The sequence below is a fragment of the Propithecus coquereli genome, unplaced genomic scaffold (genome assembly GCF_000956105.1).
Source record: "Propithecus coquereli isolate 6110/MARCELLA unplaced genomic scaffold, Pcoq_1.0 Scaffold309, whole genome shotgun sequence".
NCBI classification, from domain to species: domain Eukaryota; kingdom Metazoa; phylum Chordata; class Mammalia; order Primates; family Indriidae; genus Propithecus; species Propithecus coquereli.
Window position 1 is genome coordinate 209,055 of NW_012148719.1, and position 15,434 is coordinate 224,488.

The 15,434-nt window shown below is 43.2% G+C and overlaps 1 protein-coding gene across 1 annotated transcript in view; it reads left to right on the forward strand.

Moving 5' to 3' along the window:
- Positions 1-3,094: 3,094 nt before the first annotated feature.
- The window catches only part of CCT5 (chaperonin containing TCP1, subunit 5 (epsilon)), a 14,315-nt gene continuing 1,975 nt past the window's right edge, over positions 3,095-15,434 (forward strand). Inside the window, exons 1-9 of the mRNA XM_012650005.1 lie at positions 3,095-3,382; positions 7,323-7,383; positions 7,860-8,024; positions 9,182-9,380; positions 11,158-11,350; positions 11,432-11,581; positions 13,506-13,625; positions 14,297-14,482; positions 14,886-15,044. Coding sequence (XP_012505459.1) covers positions 3,146-3,382; positions 7,323-7,383; positions 7,860-8,024; positions 9,182-9,380; positions 11,158-11,350; positions 11,432-11,581; positions 13,506-13,625; positions 14,297-14,482; positions 14,886-15,044 — 1,470 coding nt within the window. The 5' untranslated portion in view covers positions 3,095-3,145. The remainder of the gene's footprint in view (positions 3,383-7,322; positions 7,384-7,859; positions 8,025-9,181; positions 9,381-11,157; positions 11,351-11,431; positions 11,582-13,505; positions 13,626-14,296; positions 14,483-14,885; positions 15,045-15,434) is intronic.

Genomic DNA, 15,434 nt, shown 5'->3' on the forward strand with positions numbered 1-15,434 from the left:
GCACAGTGTCTTTCAGATTCATCCAGGCTGTACCTAGTATCAGTACTTTAATCCTTTTTGTGGCTGAATAATAGTCCATTGCGTGGATATACCACATTTTGTTACCCATTCGTTCACTGGGTTTGTTAAATAAACATGAGACAGATGATTCGAATTCCATTTCACCAGTGTAGACATGTACCCTTTAATTCAACCACCAAGCCTGTGTGGTGGGGTCCAGTTGAGGCAGATACAGGTCAGGTTGTGAGAAAGTCTATAACATGAACAAAACCCTGTGGAAATAAGGGGGAGGTTGAAGGACGATTGATCCCAATGATGGAACTGATAAGGTACTGGCAGAAAGTCAGAATTTGAGATGAAAGCAAAAGAAGCAATCCTTGGAATCGAAGCATGGTAGGTGGGGAAAGTCTTTTTTAAGGAAGGAGTAAGAGATAAACAGAAAGGCAGGTCTTAGAATACTAGGCTCAGTGTGCATTTTATTCTACGTGCACTACAATATTCGTATTTTTAAGAAAGCAACACCAGCAGCATTCTGTCTCATTTTTATGCCTGCAAGTCTTATAACTTCACAAACATTTGTATTGGGAAAACAAGATCTATACCCATTGCCTGAGCTTTGGAAGAAGTTACTATGCAAATCCAATATATGACTACATTGTTAGCTCTGCCCCCCAAGAAAGTATCCATCTTTATCAGTCCCTGAACATTCAAAACTAAATCAAGACTATTTCTACCAATCCTTTTAATGGAACATGTTTAGATTCACAAGACTATTTAATACAAATAAATGGCAAGAGATTTCTGTCAGGCGTGCTCTTTAGAACAACCAGCTGTTCTATTAAATAAAAGCTTTGGTGGCCACTGGCCATTTTCATTAAGCACTCAGTAGTCCACCCTTAAAAGTAAAGGACAGGGTGAAATCAACTTCTATTCTGTCTCCAGGCTGTGCCTGGTTATTAACTTCTGATAATGGGTTAAAAACCTCAACAATTTTCAGGGATATATTTGGATCAGCTGGAGCTAGAGACAGTGCCTAAGATGTACAAAAAAGCACACAGGTTTCTTATCCAAGTTCAAACCAAAGAACAAAGGTCAGGAAGAGTAGTCCTGTGTGGAACTGTGACCAGCCACGTGTTTAAAGTGGGATTTATATCTGAAAGTCACAATACTTAAAAGCTGTTCATTGTGTACTCGCATGTGCATACTAGTTTGATAATTACAACATATATGTTATATCCCTTAACACATATTTTGTCCCTTAAGAAGCCTTTCTTGTACTAGTTTAATGTCATTTGTGTCCTTTTGATATACATTTACTATTGATATTAGGAAAAATCTCTCCCATCCCAGAGCTTTGACAGGAAATAAACTACCTAAAGGATGCCACTTGACATTTTTCTATTTTTCACAACTTGATGAGCCAAATGGATTGCAGAATTCACCATTTGAACAAGGAAACACTCAATCAGCAAAGCTTAAGTGAAATGAGACCTGACTCTAAAATTTTCTGTGTCCCTGGAGTCCCCATAAGCCTAGAGAGTAAGTGGGCCAAGCATTAGGAGAGGTTAATTGATCACCAACCATCAAACGACAAAGTCAGCTCTTGACTTTGAAGCGGGGGTTAAATGTTATAATGCATGCATTCACTTCAACACTTATTGAGTACCTAATAAAGGCTGGGAATAACACAACTGGGATAAGTCCCTGTTCTATGGCAGTAGGGGTGAAGGCAGGCTGGAAATCCACAACTAACACTAAGCCTATAAAATATTAGATCCTGAGTACAAATGGATCCCGTTCTTTGGATAATGGGCTTAAGTTTAATCCAGGAAAGTACAAGAGATGCTAGATCACTGTCGTTTCTTATAATTGAGTAATATTCCATCGTAAACATATACTGATCAACACTAGGTTGATCACATGGCAGAAATACTCTCTAGGGATTAGGGGGATGGGGGGGCAAATCTACAACTAAAGGACATGGGGAGCACTAAAGGGAGGGAAGGGCATGCCTTTAACCCGCATTTGGGTGAGGCAAAGACATAAAGTGTAACTATAATGTTTGTACCCTCACAAAACCCTGGAATAATAAATAAAAAAGAAAAAAAATTAGCTCGTGATCTCTGAAGACAGAACAGCATAAAGAATTAGAAGACAGGTTACTCTCTACTTATAGTTGCCAAGAAAGAGCTTTCTGAGGAGGCACAGCAAGGAGTGGGACTCGCAGCACTAAGCTGCAATTTTGTCTCTTACTAACTCTCTTAACTCTTGTATAACCGTGGGCAAGTTACTGGATCGTCTAAGCAAAATGTAAATTCATTTAACAAACTCTTAAACACAGCTTGCTAAGGGCCAGGCACTGTTCCCCCTGAATCCCTATGACACCCCTGAAAGGTAGATATTACCGTTATTACGGACATTTTTGCAGACAAGGAAACACCAAGGCACAAAGACAGCTAGTGAAAGTGGCAGAGCAGCGATTCCACCCGAGCAGTGTGACTCCAGTATCCCTATCCCTTAAGACCGCGCTAAAGACCGAGGCATTTGCCCTAAAGCGCTCAGAACAGCGCCTCTCAGGTGGCAAACGCATCCGGAGTCCACGATCCGGAGAAGGGGCACGGCAGGGCGGAGGGAGCGGCAGCCGGGCCACTCCGCACCCACCGCCAGGCTAGGGCCCAGAGAGGCCGCCAGCCGGGGCTCCGTCTCGCGCCCGCACCCGACACGGGCTCCACAGTGGCGACCTCGGCTCGCCGCGAGCCCCATGTCACGCCCACGTCCTTCCCCACGCCCGAAACAGCCCGCCATGCCGCCGGGCCTCACCTCCTACTCCCTCCATCGCGAGATTTCCTGCCTTTTTTTTTTTTTTTTTTTTTTTTTTTTTAAAGGAAGTGGATTCCACCATCTTCTCAGAGCTGGGGGTGGGAAGAAGGGAGAAAATAATGCTGTAAGTCTCGTTCGGATCAGCTGTTCAGAAACTCTCAATTGTAAAGTTTTAAGAAATGACTAAACTCAATCTGTTCTTCACTTGTGGATTCTAAAATTTCTCGTCATTTTTTCAAATTCCCCCCCCCAGCTTCTTGAATGGTAGAAGTTTCCAAAGGCCGCTGATTCCAGAAGGTACTGTCTGGCGTGAAATTAGTCTCAGATGAAACATAAGTCGCGCATCGCGTGTACTGCGCATACGCGAGCTGTTGCGCCCTCTCGCGAGAGGAAGGTGCGTCGTCGGTTCCGGAGTGGTCTCCGCCGGTTGCGGGGAAGTAATTCCTGCTGCTGCACGATGGCGTCCGTGGGGACTCTCGCCTTCGATGAATATGGGCGCCCTTTCCTCATCATCAAGGATCAGGACCGCAAGTCTCGTCTTATGGGACTTGAAGCTCTCAAGGTAACGGGACCGGGACACACTCGCGGTGGGATGAGGGAAAGCGGCGGAGTCAGTCAGTGGCTCTGCGCCTGCGCAAGCTCTGGAGCGGTTCTGCCATGTGCGCCCCAGAAAGGTCGAGAATATCCTCCTCCGAAGGAGCCCCTCTGGTCTCCAGTCACGCACCCCGCTCTCTGAGGTCTGGAGAGGCTGGCGTACGGGCCTTTGTCCGAACGCGGGGTCGGGTGGGCCGCAGGCGCCCTTCGGAGTTGGGTGGGGCAGCTTCGGGTCGGCCGGCCCGACGCTTCCAGCCCAGCAGTGGCCGCGTACCCTGCGGGCTTTTCACCCGAAGGTGCAGGGGAGGTACTCGGGGCCACCTGCCGGCTTACCTTCTGGACCCTCAGCTTGTGTACGCGCAGCAGCCCTTTCGTTTTCTTTGTCACTCGTAGACGTTGGTCATTTGCAAAAGCATTTCATTTCTGAGTGGCCGTCCCTGGATGCGGTGTTGTAAGAGTGAACAGATACCCTTAAGGAAGGAAAGACAGTCATAAGAATGGGAAATGGGCGCACACCGCCGCAATACTTACTAGGCGGCGTGTGGTCGGAATGACCAGTTACGGAGAGGGGTGCCACTAAGAGGGAAGGGCGCCCCGCACACATTTGGTAGAGGACGGCATTTGCTCGGGGTTGGGCTGAGGCTGGGAATGAGGGAGTTGGCATTGCAGGGAGAGGAAGCGGTGAGAGTAAATACTTGGGCAGGAAAACGCCGGGCTCGTTGTAGCGTGGAAGAGCGATCCGGTTTTAACGAAGCGCAGTCTACGTGAAGCGAGAATACTCCCCGCAGGTGGGAGCTCTTGACTGCTACGCCTGGGAATCAAGACCTTACGCCGTGGGGACGGGAGCCATTAAGAGGGTTTGAGCGGAGTTTTTAGTAGAGCTACACCTTAGGAAGCCCCGATTGAAGTGGACTAAAGGGAATGAGGAAAACCGAAGGAGTCAGAGAAAGCAGAGCAGGGATCCCGATAAGAACGGAAGGGGTGTTGGCAGAAAATGCAGAGGAAGGGACGCTTTGAGAGGGCCTGGTTTGTTATAAAGTGAATCCATAGAGTCTGCTGTATAGACATGCCACCGGGTCTGAGGTGACCGTGTTCACTTAGTGTTTTGGGGTTTTACTTATACAAACTTAGACGTAATACAGTTCTTCCACAGACTGACTTAGGACAAGTTGTAACTTGTGTGCGGCCTCTGAACCCCGTTTCCCAGTGGAAGTGGTAGACCCCTGTCCAGGTGGGGATTGACAGGTACTAAATGGAGGAACTTCGGAGTGGCCACACGGTGCTTAATCTATGGTGGGTACTCAGTATTGGTTTCCTTTCTAGGAAAAAAGTTTCAAGGTCCTTGTATCACATGTTCAACTCTAATTTTCACTTCATGGGGCCTGCAGAGAAAGTAACATCCAGTACACACACCAAATACAACAACGTAATTAAAGCTACAGATTATTTTGCATCAGCCATTTTCTTCTGCCTATGTGCCTGTAACCTTCACTCTTGAGATAGGTGTTATTTTACAGAACTGGAAACTTGGGCCCAGAGCATTTGAGAAATTGCCTGAGGTCACACACTTGCTGAAGAGCAGGGCCAGGATTCAAGCCCACCTCCGAGGCTAAGCCAATGCTCTATAGCAACATTCTCAGCCTTGGCATTACTGACGTTTGGGGCCACATCATTGTGGGGGCCTGTCCTGTTTAGGATGCTTAGCAGCATCCTTGGCCTCTGCCCGCCGCGTGCCAGTAGCACCACTCTTCTCAGTTGTGGCAACCAAGTATGTCACCAGACATTATCAGGTGTCTCATGGGGGACAAAATTGTCCCAGTTAAGAACCACTTCCCTGTGATTATTATCTTTTAAGAATTCCATTATACAGACCTGTCATCAAAGTGTATTTTGAGATTACCAGTATTCTCACAGACCTAATGAACTTTGCGTATTTTGTAAACTGCCAGATGGGGGAACCACAGATGTCTTCACCGAACAGGTGCATTAGCACTGGTTTGAAAGTTGGGTCAGATTTAGATGGGTGGAGGGCCTCTGTGCATCAGTACTTTGGTTACCTTTCGTGTTTTGATACCATTGGCCTGAATTTAAGGGGGCGGTGAGGCAGGGTGTTCTACTAGGAAGATTGTTTGCTGTAACTGACATCCCCCGAGTTCCAAAAACTTCTCTGCAAATTAACCTGTCCAAATGTTGCTGGGTTTATTTTCCTAGAATGTAGAAATCAAGAGCCAAGGGTATGGATGGTAACATGGGTATCTAGATCTCGCTCTGGGTGTGCATGCTTTGAGTATTGAGGCTTAGTGGTTTCGGGATACTTACTTGGTCACCGCCCTCATAGAACTTGCAGTTAACTTAAAGAGGTGAAACCAAAATCTATAAAAAATAGAAGGCAATAGTAAAAGAAATGTCAGAAGCCAGGACATATTTTGCCTTACAAATGGAGGCAGGGCCAGGCAGAGTGGCTCACACCTGTAAAGATCACTCGAGACCAGCCTTGGCAACATAGTGAGACCCTGTCTCTACAGGGTTTTTTTGTTTTGTTTTGTTTTTAATGCAGGCATCACTTGGCTTAGGAGGGAGTTATATTCTAAAAGTGTTTAACCCAAAACAAAACAGCCTTAAGTTCACAGGCCAGCCAACAAAATTCTGTTTAGTCCATAATATGACTGAACCATGGTGCCTTGATGTTTAGACTTTTCTGGCTGGAGATATGTAGAACCAGCAGGAGAAGGAGACGGAAGAAAACTTTCTTCCATTTTCCTGAGCAGCAGCGCAAATTATATTTCAGCATCTCTCCTATTTGCCAGATTCCCTACTTCCTTTCCTTTCTGTTGCTTACTTCCTCCTTAAAAAAAAAAAATTTTATCTGTCAGTCAGGTTAGTAGCTAGATGTGGAAAGAAAAAATACCAGGTAGCTTATTCATTCTAATATCTCTGATAGCTACTTACCTTCCTTTAGGGGCCAGTTGCTCATTTTGATCTGTAGATATCATTATTGGGGTTTCAGGTGAGTTGGAGGAAGCTTTTTAGGGCAAGAGAACAAACAGGTAAAACAGCAGTCTACCTGATTATGTGCCCGCACAGAATCACTACTACTAAATTCTTAGCTACTTTTCAGAACTTCCCTTCTTTGAAAAATGATCTTTCGTAAAAACTTTTGACAGGCAAGGGTGGTTGTTCCATGTATGGGAGGAATATATTTCTGCACCACAGTGTGACTGTTAAAGGTGCTGCGTGTTTACTGTTGGACCCTTCACATGAAGTTAATATGGTCCCCTCCATATCTGTGGAAGCAGAGCCCGTAGGTATAGAGGGCTGAATGCAAGAGACTTGAGCATCTGCCGATTTGGTATCCTCAGGGGTTCCTGGAACCAATTGCCCATGGATACCCAGGGAGAACTATTGCAAAGTGGTCTTACAAGGCCTGTCAGGTCAGACTGTCCATGTATTCAGCTGTGAAATGGGCTGGTAAAAGAACCCGCCTCATTGATGTTTTGAGGGCTAAATGAGATAACACAAATCACTAAGTTCTGTTTCTTTCTTGTAAAAATGGCCTGTTAAAGCTAGTAGTTGTAAATGTTATCATACTGGTAGGAGAGGGGAGGAGGGAATGGGTAAATTCAGACCTAATGGATGCAGTGCACGCTGTCTGGGGGATGGGCATGCTTGTAGCTTCAACTCTAGGAATGCAAAGGCAATTTATGTGACCAAAGCATTTATACCCCCATAACATTCTGAAATTTAAAAAAAAATTTTTTTTATCATACTTAGATTTAGACTTGTCTATAGCCTCTTAAATGTAGAAGCTTCTAGAGAATAGAAACTAAGTCAAAAGTGAATTTTTGTAATCATTATATGCTATTGAAATTATGTATATAACTGAATATTTGCTTTTTCTGTTTCATTAGTCTCATATAATGGCAGCAAAGGCTGTAGCAAATACAATGAGAACATCACTTGGACCAAATGGTAAGAGTCCAACATTCTGTATTTTTAACAAGTTTTAAAACATAAAATAGTCAATATAACCTCTCTATAGAAAGGTAGGGAATGGTAGGGGTTGCATCGTTATACCCTAACACAGCCAGAATTTTTTGGTGGGTTCCAGACTTCTTAAACATGGTTATAATCATAATAATGTGTATCATTTTAGGTCATACCTTTTTTCCCATGTAATGTCATTTCATTAGCATTTTCCAAATCATAGCTGCAATGTTTTGAGTGATGCTTCATTTAGTGATGCTTCATAGATTTATTTTTGCCATTTATATTAGCCAATTTAAAAATGTCTTCATGCAGGCATCCTTTTCTGTATTGAATTATTTATTTATAATTAGTTGCGTAGATTAAGTGCTAGATCAAGAGATCTAACCTTTTTTATAGTTCTTGGTATTGGTTGCCAATTTTTTTGCCCAAAAGCTTTCTGAACTTTGTTGTCTTTTTAGGACTTGATAAGATGATGGTGGACAAGGATGGTGATGTGACTGTAACTAACGATGGTGCCACCATTTTAAGCATGATGGATGTCGATCATCAGATTGCCAAGCTGATGGTTGAACTGTCCAAATCACAGGATGATGAAATTGGAGATGGAACCACAGGAGTGGTTGGTAAGAAAAGGCAAAATATCCTGTCTCATTTAAGAAGTGTTATTTAAAATCACAGAGCTAACATGCCTACAAGAATGTTGACTCAGAGTCAGCATGAAAAGCAGACAAATCAGAGTTGAAGAACATGCTACAAGACAAGTGGCCCAGACTTTTCAAAATTGACAGTGTCACAAAAGAACAGAAAAGGGACCGGGGATAATTAGGCAATGAGAAGTGACACAGTGTAATAATTACTTGTATGCTGACTTGGTTTTGTGTGGTTTTTAAACTATAAAGGACGTTTGGGACAAGTGGAAGGATTTGATTATGTATTACAAAATGGTATTGTATCAATGTTGAGTTTCCTGAGTATGATAATGACATTGCAGATATGTGAGAGAATGCCCTTGTTCTCAGCTATATGCTGTATGTATGTAGATATTTGGGAGTGACAGGTCATGATTTCTACAAATAATTCGCAAATAGCTGAACAGAAAAGGAGTATGCGTGTGTAGAGAAAACATGGCAAAATGTTCATAAGTAAACTAGTGTTCATTTTACTATTGCACTTTTTTTCCTGAAGGTTTGAAATGTTTAAGATTAAAAGCTAGGGAAGACTGAACAGATAAAAAAAATCTTTAGGGTTACCTTTTCTGCAGATGAATTTCAGTTCTTTTATTCAACAGACATTTTTTGGATATGATTGTATACCAAACATTGTTCTTGGTGTGCTTGGAGAGCCACAGATTTAAAACAAAATAATACTCATCTTTGTGGCAATAAAATGGGGAAAGGGAAGATGGGTGAGGGTAAATAATAAAACAGATTTTGAAATGATCTCTATCACGAAGGTGAATTTCACTCAGTAGAATTCCCTGGACCAGGAAAACCATAGTTTTTTTTCCACTTACAAAAATGTTCTTTTTACATTTTATTTTTAGCTACATTCTTCACATCACTGAGAGTCAAATGTTCATCTATAAAGGGAAGTATCTTAGACCTCTGCTAAAATGAAAACAAGAGGCTCCATCTTGAAAGATGGCCTCCATGTCTAAGATTACTTCCAGCTTAATTCTGGAACCTTCTCATTTCCAGAGTAGCATCCAATTTGTATTGATTATACTGAAAGTAAAGTTTTGACATTTGCCTAAACTGATTCTCTGCTGGCTTGTTTGCAGTCCTGGCTGGTGCCTTGTTAGAAGAAGCCGAGCAGTTGCTAGACCGAGGCATTCACCCGATCAGAATAGCCGACGGCTATGAGCAGGCCGCCCGCATTGCTATTGAGCACCTGGACAAGATCAGCGATAGTGTCCTTGTTGACATAAAGGACACTGAACCCCTGATTCAGACTGCAAAAACCACGCTGGGCTCCAAAGTGTACGTTTTGGTAGAAGACACAATTAAGTGTTCGTGGATGAGGCACGGTTTGTTTGCCTGTTCCTAAAGGCAACACAAAATGACCACTGCTGGTTTCATACTGATCTGATGAGTTTCTGTTATTTGGGTTTTGCTTTGTTTTTAATGTAAATGTAGACACATGCATCTTGTATTTTAGTTGGGAGCTGAATTTCTAAGTTCAGGTGTTAAATGCCCTTGACAATATTTGTAAGATAAAAAAGTAATTTAAATTAACAAGAACCGCCGGGGTAAAAAACCAATTAGAGGCTGGGCATGGTGTCTCACGCCTGTAATCCTAGCACTCTGGGAGGCTGAGGTGGGGGGATCACTTGAAGCCAGGGGTTTGAGAGCAGCCTGAGCAAGATCCCATCTCTGCAAAAATTGGCCAGGCATGGTGGCAGTCGCCTGTAGTCCCAGCTACTCGGGAGGCTGAAACAGGAGGATGGCTTGAGCCTGGGAATTGGAAGCTGCAGTGAGCTATGATGCAGTTCTTGCCCCCTAGAGACTAAGCAGCCTCGGCCCAGGGATGAACTCGTTTTGAACAATGATGGAGACTTACGATCTGTTGCTATAATGTAGCATAAAAATCCAGTGTAAGGTGCTTTATCACACTATTTTTTTAAATTGCTATCAGTGAGAGAGATGTTTTCATTTTTCATTTGTGTGCCTGTGGTGGTTATGGCAAAAAGGAAGGAGTGGTCTCAACTCAGAGTAGTCAGGGAAAATGCAGCAAAATTATCTGTCTGTGTTGCCTTTTCCCCTGGGTGGAAGATGTCCACAGCAGCCTGTGTTAGAGCAGAAGCCTGCAGTGATGCCGGCTGTCCTCTGGTTACAGGTCTTAGCTGAGACTACCTCCTAGATAAGGGTGGCTACCCGAGAGGTGGCCTCCGTCACAAGTATAGCACTGTTTTCTCATGAAAGGAAGACATTACCGTTACTTGAAATGCACAAGTTTTATTTTATTGTTGCTTTATAAATTGGCCCTGTTCTATTTGTAGGTTTTTATAAAACCTAAATAGGTATTGGTCTTTACTACAAAAAAATGTTCAAATCAATTGAAAATAGCCAGATATATTCAACATAAAGCAAAATGTAAGTCATCTACTTTAGGATCCTTACAACATTTTTAGTTTCATGGTTCTCTTTCCTAGACGACTTCAGATTTCAGACACTCTATTTCAAGTGCTAGGTTTCCCTTGTGGTTTTTGTTGACTCAAAAGTAAATTTATTGAGAAGTCTGTTCAGATATTTCAAAGCTTCCCAAAAAAGTAACAACCCCCATCTGTAACTGATGTGGTGGGAATTCTTGCAAAGGTAGCATGCCCCGTCCAGTCCTTTCATTTCCCATTAAATGCTTGACTTCGTTGAGATAAAGTCTACTTTTCCTGGGTGATTATCTTTCCCATTTTATTCTGAACTTGTAAAATAGTAATAGTATTCTTAAAAAGTAATGCGAGCTTTAAAAAAATCTTAGTTCTTGCCGTACTGCAGTGTTTCTTATATCCATTCATAATAGAAGAAAATAGTAAATTTCAGTTAGAGTTAGTGAAAATAAAGATATAATTTTCCCCCATCTAGGTTTATGGTCTTCTTTGGGTTCACAGGTTAAGGATCCCTGCTCTAAACTATTGAAAGACAGTGATGGCATTTCTTTCTGGAGGACTCTGAACATTGTATAATACATCTCACATGGTCTGCTTTGGTTGCGGTAATTGTGAAATGAATGTGAAACTTTGTTTTGGGGTGTTTTCATCAGGGTCAACAGCTGTCACCGACAAATGGCCGAGATTGCTGTGAATGCTGTCCTCACTGTGGCGGACATGAAGCGGAGAGATGTAGACTTTGAGCTCATCAAAGTAGAAGGCAAAGTGGGCGGGAGGCTGGAGGACACGAAGCTTATTAAGGGTGTGATTGTGGATAAGGATTTCAGTCACCCACAGATGCCAAAAGTAAGCCATTGCCTTTCACGGCTTCACACTGTTTTTATCTCTCAATTCCACCAATTAAAATGTCTTTGTTTTTCCACGTAGAAAGTGGAAGATGCTAAGATTGCAATTCTCACGTGTCCATTTGAACCACCTAAACCAAAAACGAAGCATAAGCTGGATGTGACCTCTGTAGAAGATTATAAAGCCCTTCAGAAATACGAAAAGGAGAAGTTTGAAGAGATGATTCAACAAGTAGGTCTTACCATAGCCCTTAGAAATTTAAATTCCCAAAGCAGTTAGGTGTAAGTAATAAATAAGTGTGACTGTATTATAATCTTGATATTTTATGTGGCTACAAATAACATATTAACAGTATAGTCCTTCAGTTTTAAATTATAAAAGGAATAAACATACACAGGAAAAAAATCAAATGGCACAGAAATGATCTCTGAATATAACTTGTAGACAAGAGTTATTCAGTAACTGGAATTAAACCAGAATATACTCATAGCAATCCCAGTTCTTCACTCAAATAAGTCAAGAGTATGATCTTATAAATACCTTCATGTAAGTGTGCGTGCTCTCTGATGTAGCAGTTCCTCTTTTGGGACCCTGTCCTTGGAAGTTTAAAGCACCGGTACTCAAGCTTCCATGAACATGGATATTGCGTAGAGCATTATTTATTTTAGCAGACAGACTAGAAGCTATTTTAATGTCTGGTCTGTTGTTAGGAAAGTAATTGAATTCATTTCTTCATGACACATACCTTTGTGCCTACCACATACCAGGTCCTAGCAGCACAGCAGAGTGAACAAAGCCAAACTTTTGCCCTTGAGGCACAGAACTAGGAAGAGGTGGGCAAGGCTCTGCCGTGGACACTGGTCAGAGATGGCCTATGTAGAGAAGAGAGCTGTGTTGAGTGAGAGGGCAGCCTCTCTGGGTGAGGAGCATTCCAGGCTGAGGAGAGATGGGGTAGCCCCGGAGGCAGGAGCATGGTTAGTTTGTGCAAGAAAAAGCCAGCCTGAGGGGGTGGGGTGTGCTGGCAGAAGTTTGTAAATAGAAGCCCCTTGTCTGGGATGTTGGGCCAGCATCATGGGAATGCTGGGGAGGTGTGCTAGAGGAAAAAAGGTAAACTTGAGAGGCCAAGGGTATTGGATGGACCATGTTTGGTGATGTGCAGGTTGCTAAGAATGAAAAAGGAATAGTGACAGGACTAGGTGCTGAAATTTCAAAGAATGAGAGCAAGGGACCGAGAGAGGAGCATTGTAGGCGACCATGAGGAGCAAGAAGGACCCTTCTCTTGTGAGCACGAGAGAGGAAGAATAGCCACCATTAGAGGAGAAATGCATGGGCAGATTGGTTGTCGGGGGACAGCCAGAATTTGTTCACAGTAAGAATGTGATGGAAACATTGCATGAGGAGTCTGCTGTTAATGGACTGCTCCGGAAGGTCAGGGAAGGAAGGGAGGTACAGCCAGATAGTGGTGCGTGATCTGGGAGGCTTGGGTGGAGACAGGGAAACAGGAGTTGGGTGTGGTGCAGCAATCCCAAGGTGGTCACGGGGAGGCGGGGGTCAGTGATCAGCTCTGATCATTACCTTCTGATTGGGAAACGTGAACCATTTATTTGCAAGTGGCAATGGGGGATGCTTCTTACTAGAAGCAAGATTGCCTCTGTGGGCCCCTAAGCCAGGGTGTGTCTGTTGATCCACTAAGGATTGTCCACTCAAGTGAGACAAGCAAGTTGCAGAGAAATGTGTCATAATACTGTTTTTGTTTAAGACACACAGATGAAACCACATCATAAGTATTTGTGACGGGGCAGAGCTTTTAGCCTTTTCATCCCTGGAGTGGGGAGGGGGTATTAGCTTTGTTAACACGTCTATTTGTTTTGCTGCACTGTGTGTAAGAGCGGGGTTCAGCATAAATTACTCGTTGTGGTTTTTAGAATATAGTTTAAAAAGTAAGTTGATCCCCATTGACACATGCCCATTGTTTAGAATTTGGAACTGACAGGAAAGTAGACACTCGAATATTTGCTTCCCTTTTTTGTGCTTTTTTTATTTCAGTGCACCCACCTTACACACCCAACTGTGCATCTCCCCTTTTTTCAAATGTTACAACAAAGAATAAATAACCTACTTTGTATTAACATGATTGTGGCATTTCTTTTCCCAGATCAAAGAAACTGGTGCTAACCTAGCAATTTGTCAGTGGGGCTTTGATGATGAGGCGAATCATTTACTTCTTCAGAATAACTTGCCTGCAGTTCGTTGGGTAGGAGGACCTGAAATTGAGGTAGGAAGCTCCATGTGAAGAGACTTTTCTGGACATAGGGGTTGAGCTTATAGTGCATGTAAGGGGTGCTTTCATAGCACTTGCCTTAAATAACCACACCATGCCAAGGCTCCGTTAGATTAGAGGAGGATGAGCTGGGAAAGAGGAAAGCACTGGAATCTTTTTTTTTATTATTTGAATAACAGTGCCAGGTATTTCTGGTGTTTCCTGGCATTTTGAAATGCTTTCCATATGTCATGGCTCTTGGCCCTGCCCTGTTATTGACTCTGAGGCAGGAAGACCTGGTCTCATTCCCTTCTGTGTCAGCCAGATACTAACAGCAGTCCCAGGTGTACACTGTCTTACTGGTCCTCACTGCAGCCCAGTGCGGGGAATGTGCACGCTAGGTTCCCAGAGAGAGGGAGAGCTGCACAGAGGGGAGACAAGGTCGTGAGGTTAGGAGACAGATACGGGGTGATAGAGCCAGGCAGCCAGACCGAGGTATCTCGCTCTTTAGAACCTTGTTTTTTAACAAGGCTCTTTGGGTTGAACTGGAAAAGTTTGGCCAGAGGGGGTTAGCAATTCTAGTGAACAGGGTAGACCTAGATCAAATTGAGCTCGTGTGGTCCAATTTTGAAAGTTAACTGTTCACCAATACTGTCTTTGTCCTTCCCCCTTAATACCCCAATTAGCTGATTGCCATCGCAACGGGAGGGCGGATCGTGCCGCGGTTCTCAGAGCTCACAGCTGAGAAGCTGGGCTTTGCCGGTCTTGTAAAGGAAATCTCATTTGGGACAACTAAAGACAAAATGTTGGTCATCGAGCAGTGTAAGAACTCCAGAGCTGTAACCATTTTCATTAGAGGAGGAAATAAGATGGTGAGAACTTTGTCATTGGTCCTACATTTTTTCTGATTTGGTACATAGTGTGGCATCAAAGAAATGATGTGTCATGGTATAGATTGTGATTACTGAACATCATGTTAAATTGTCATTTTCACAAAGCACATCCGTGCTGTCCATTAGGCAGAAACAGGGAGCCCAAGTAAAAACCATTGACAATCTCTGTTGAGAATGAATTTTTAGCACATCGTGATAAATGCGAATCATCTTGGGGGTTTTTGTGAGTATTTTACTCCTTTGCTTGATCATGTGTCTTAGAATGACAAAGACTAAATGTATGGCATGGCCTCTCTGCCTGTTTTTAAAGAGTTGCCAGGTATTTGGCTCTAAAGTGAATAGATCCTGATCACGTTAATTTAGGCGAAACTGTTTTCCCTAGATCATCGAGGAAGCAAAACGGTCCCTTCATGATGCTCTGTGTGTCATCCGGAACCTCATCCGTGATAATCGCGTTGTGTACGGAGGAGGGGCTGCGGAAATATCTTGTGCTCTGGCAGTTAGCCAAGAGGCAGATAAGGTAAACACATGCAAAAATGAGTAAAGGACAGGGACATCTCTGGTGTGTGGAGGGGATGTGAGGCGGCGGAACAGTGCAGGGAGGGGGGTGCTGGACTCAGTGAACAAAGCATTGTGAGCTGAGGGCACATCATTTATTCAAATTCAGTTTACCAGAAACTAGCATTCCTCAGCTGTTTTCAACTATTCCATCCTCGAACTAATAGTAAATCTCTACAGCCTTTTAACATTATTTGAAATTAATTTTATATTATAACTTAAAGCACGGAGGGCTGCTTTGTTGCGAGACATTTCGCACACCTATACCCTCTGTGTCCTTATTCTATAGTGACATTTTAATATTCTGATAGAAGCCACACTGAGCTGATCTTGATTCTTTCGTAATTTTATTCACACGTTTTCTTTAGGAGGC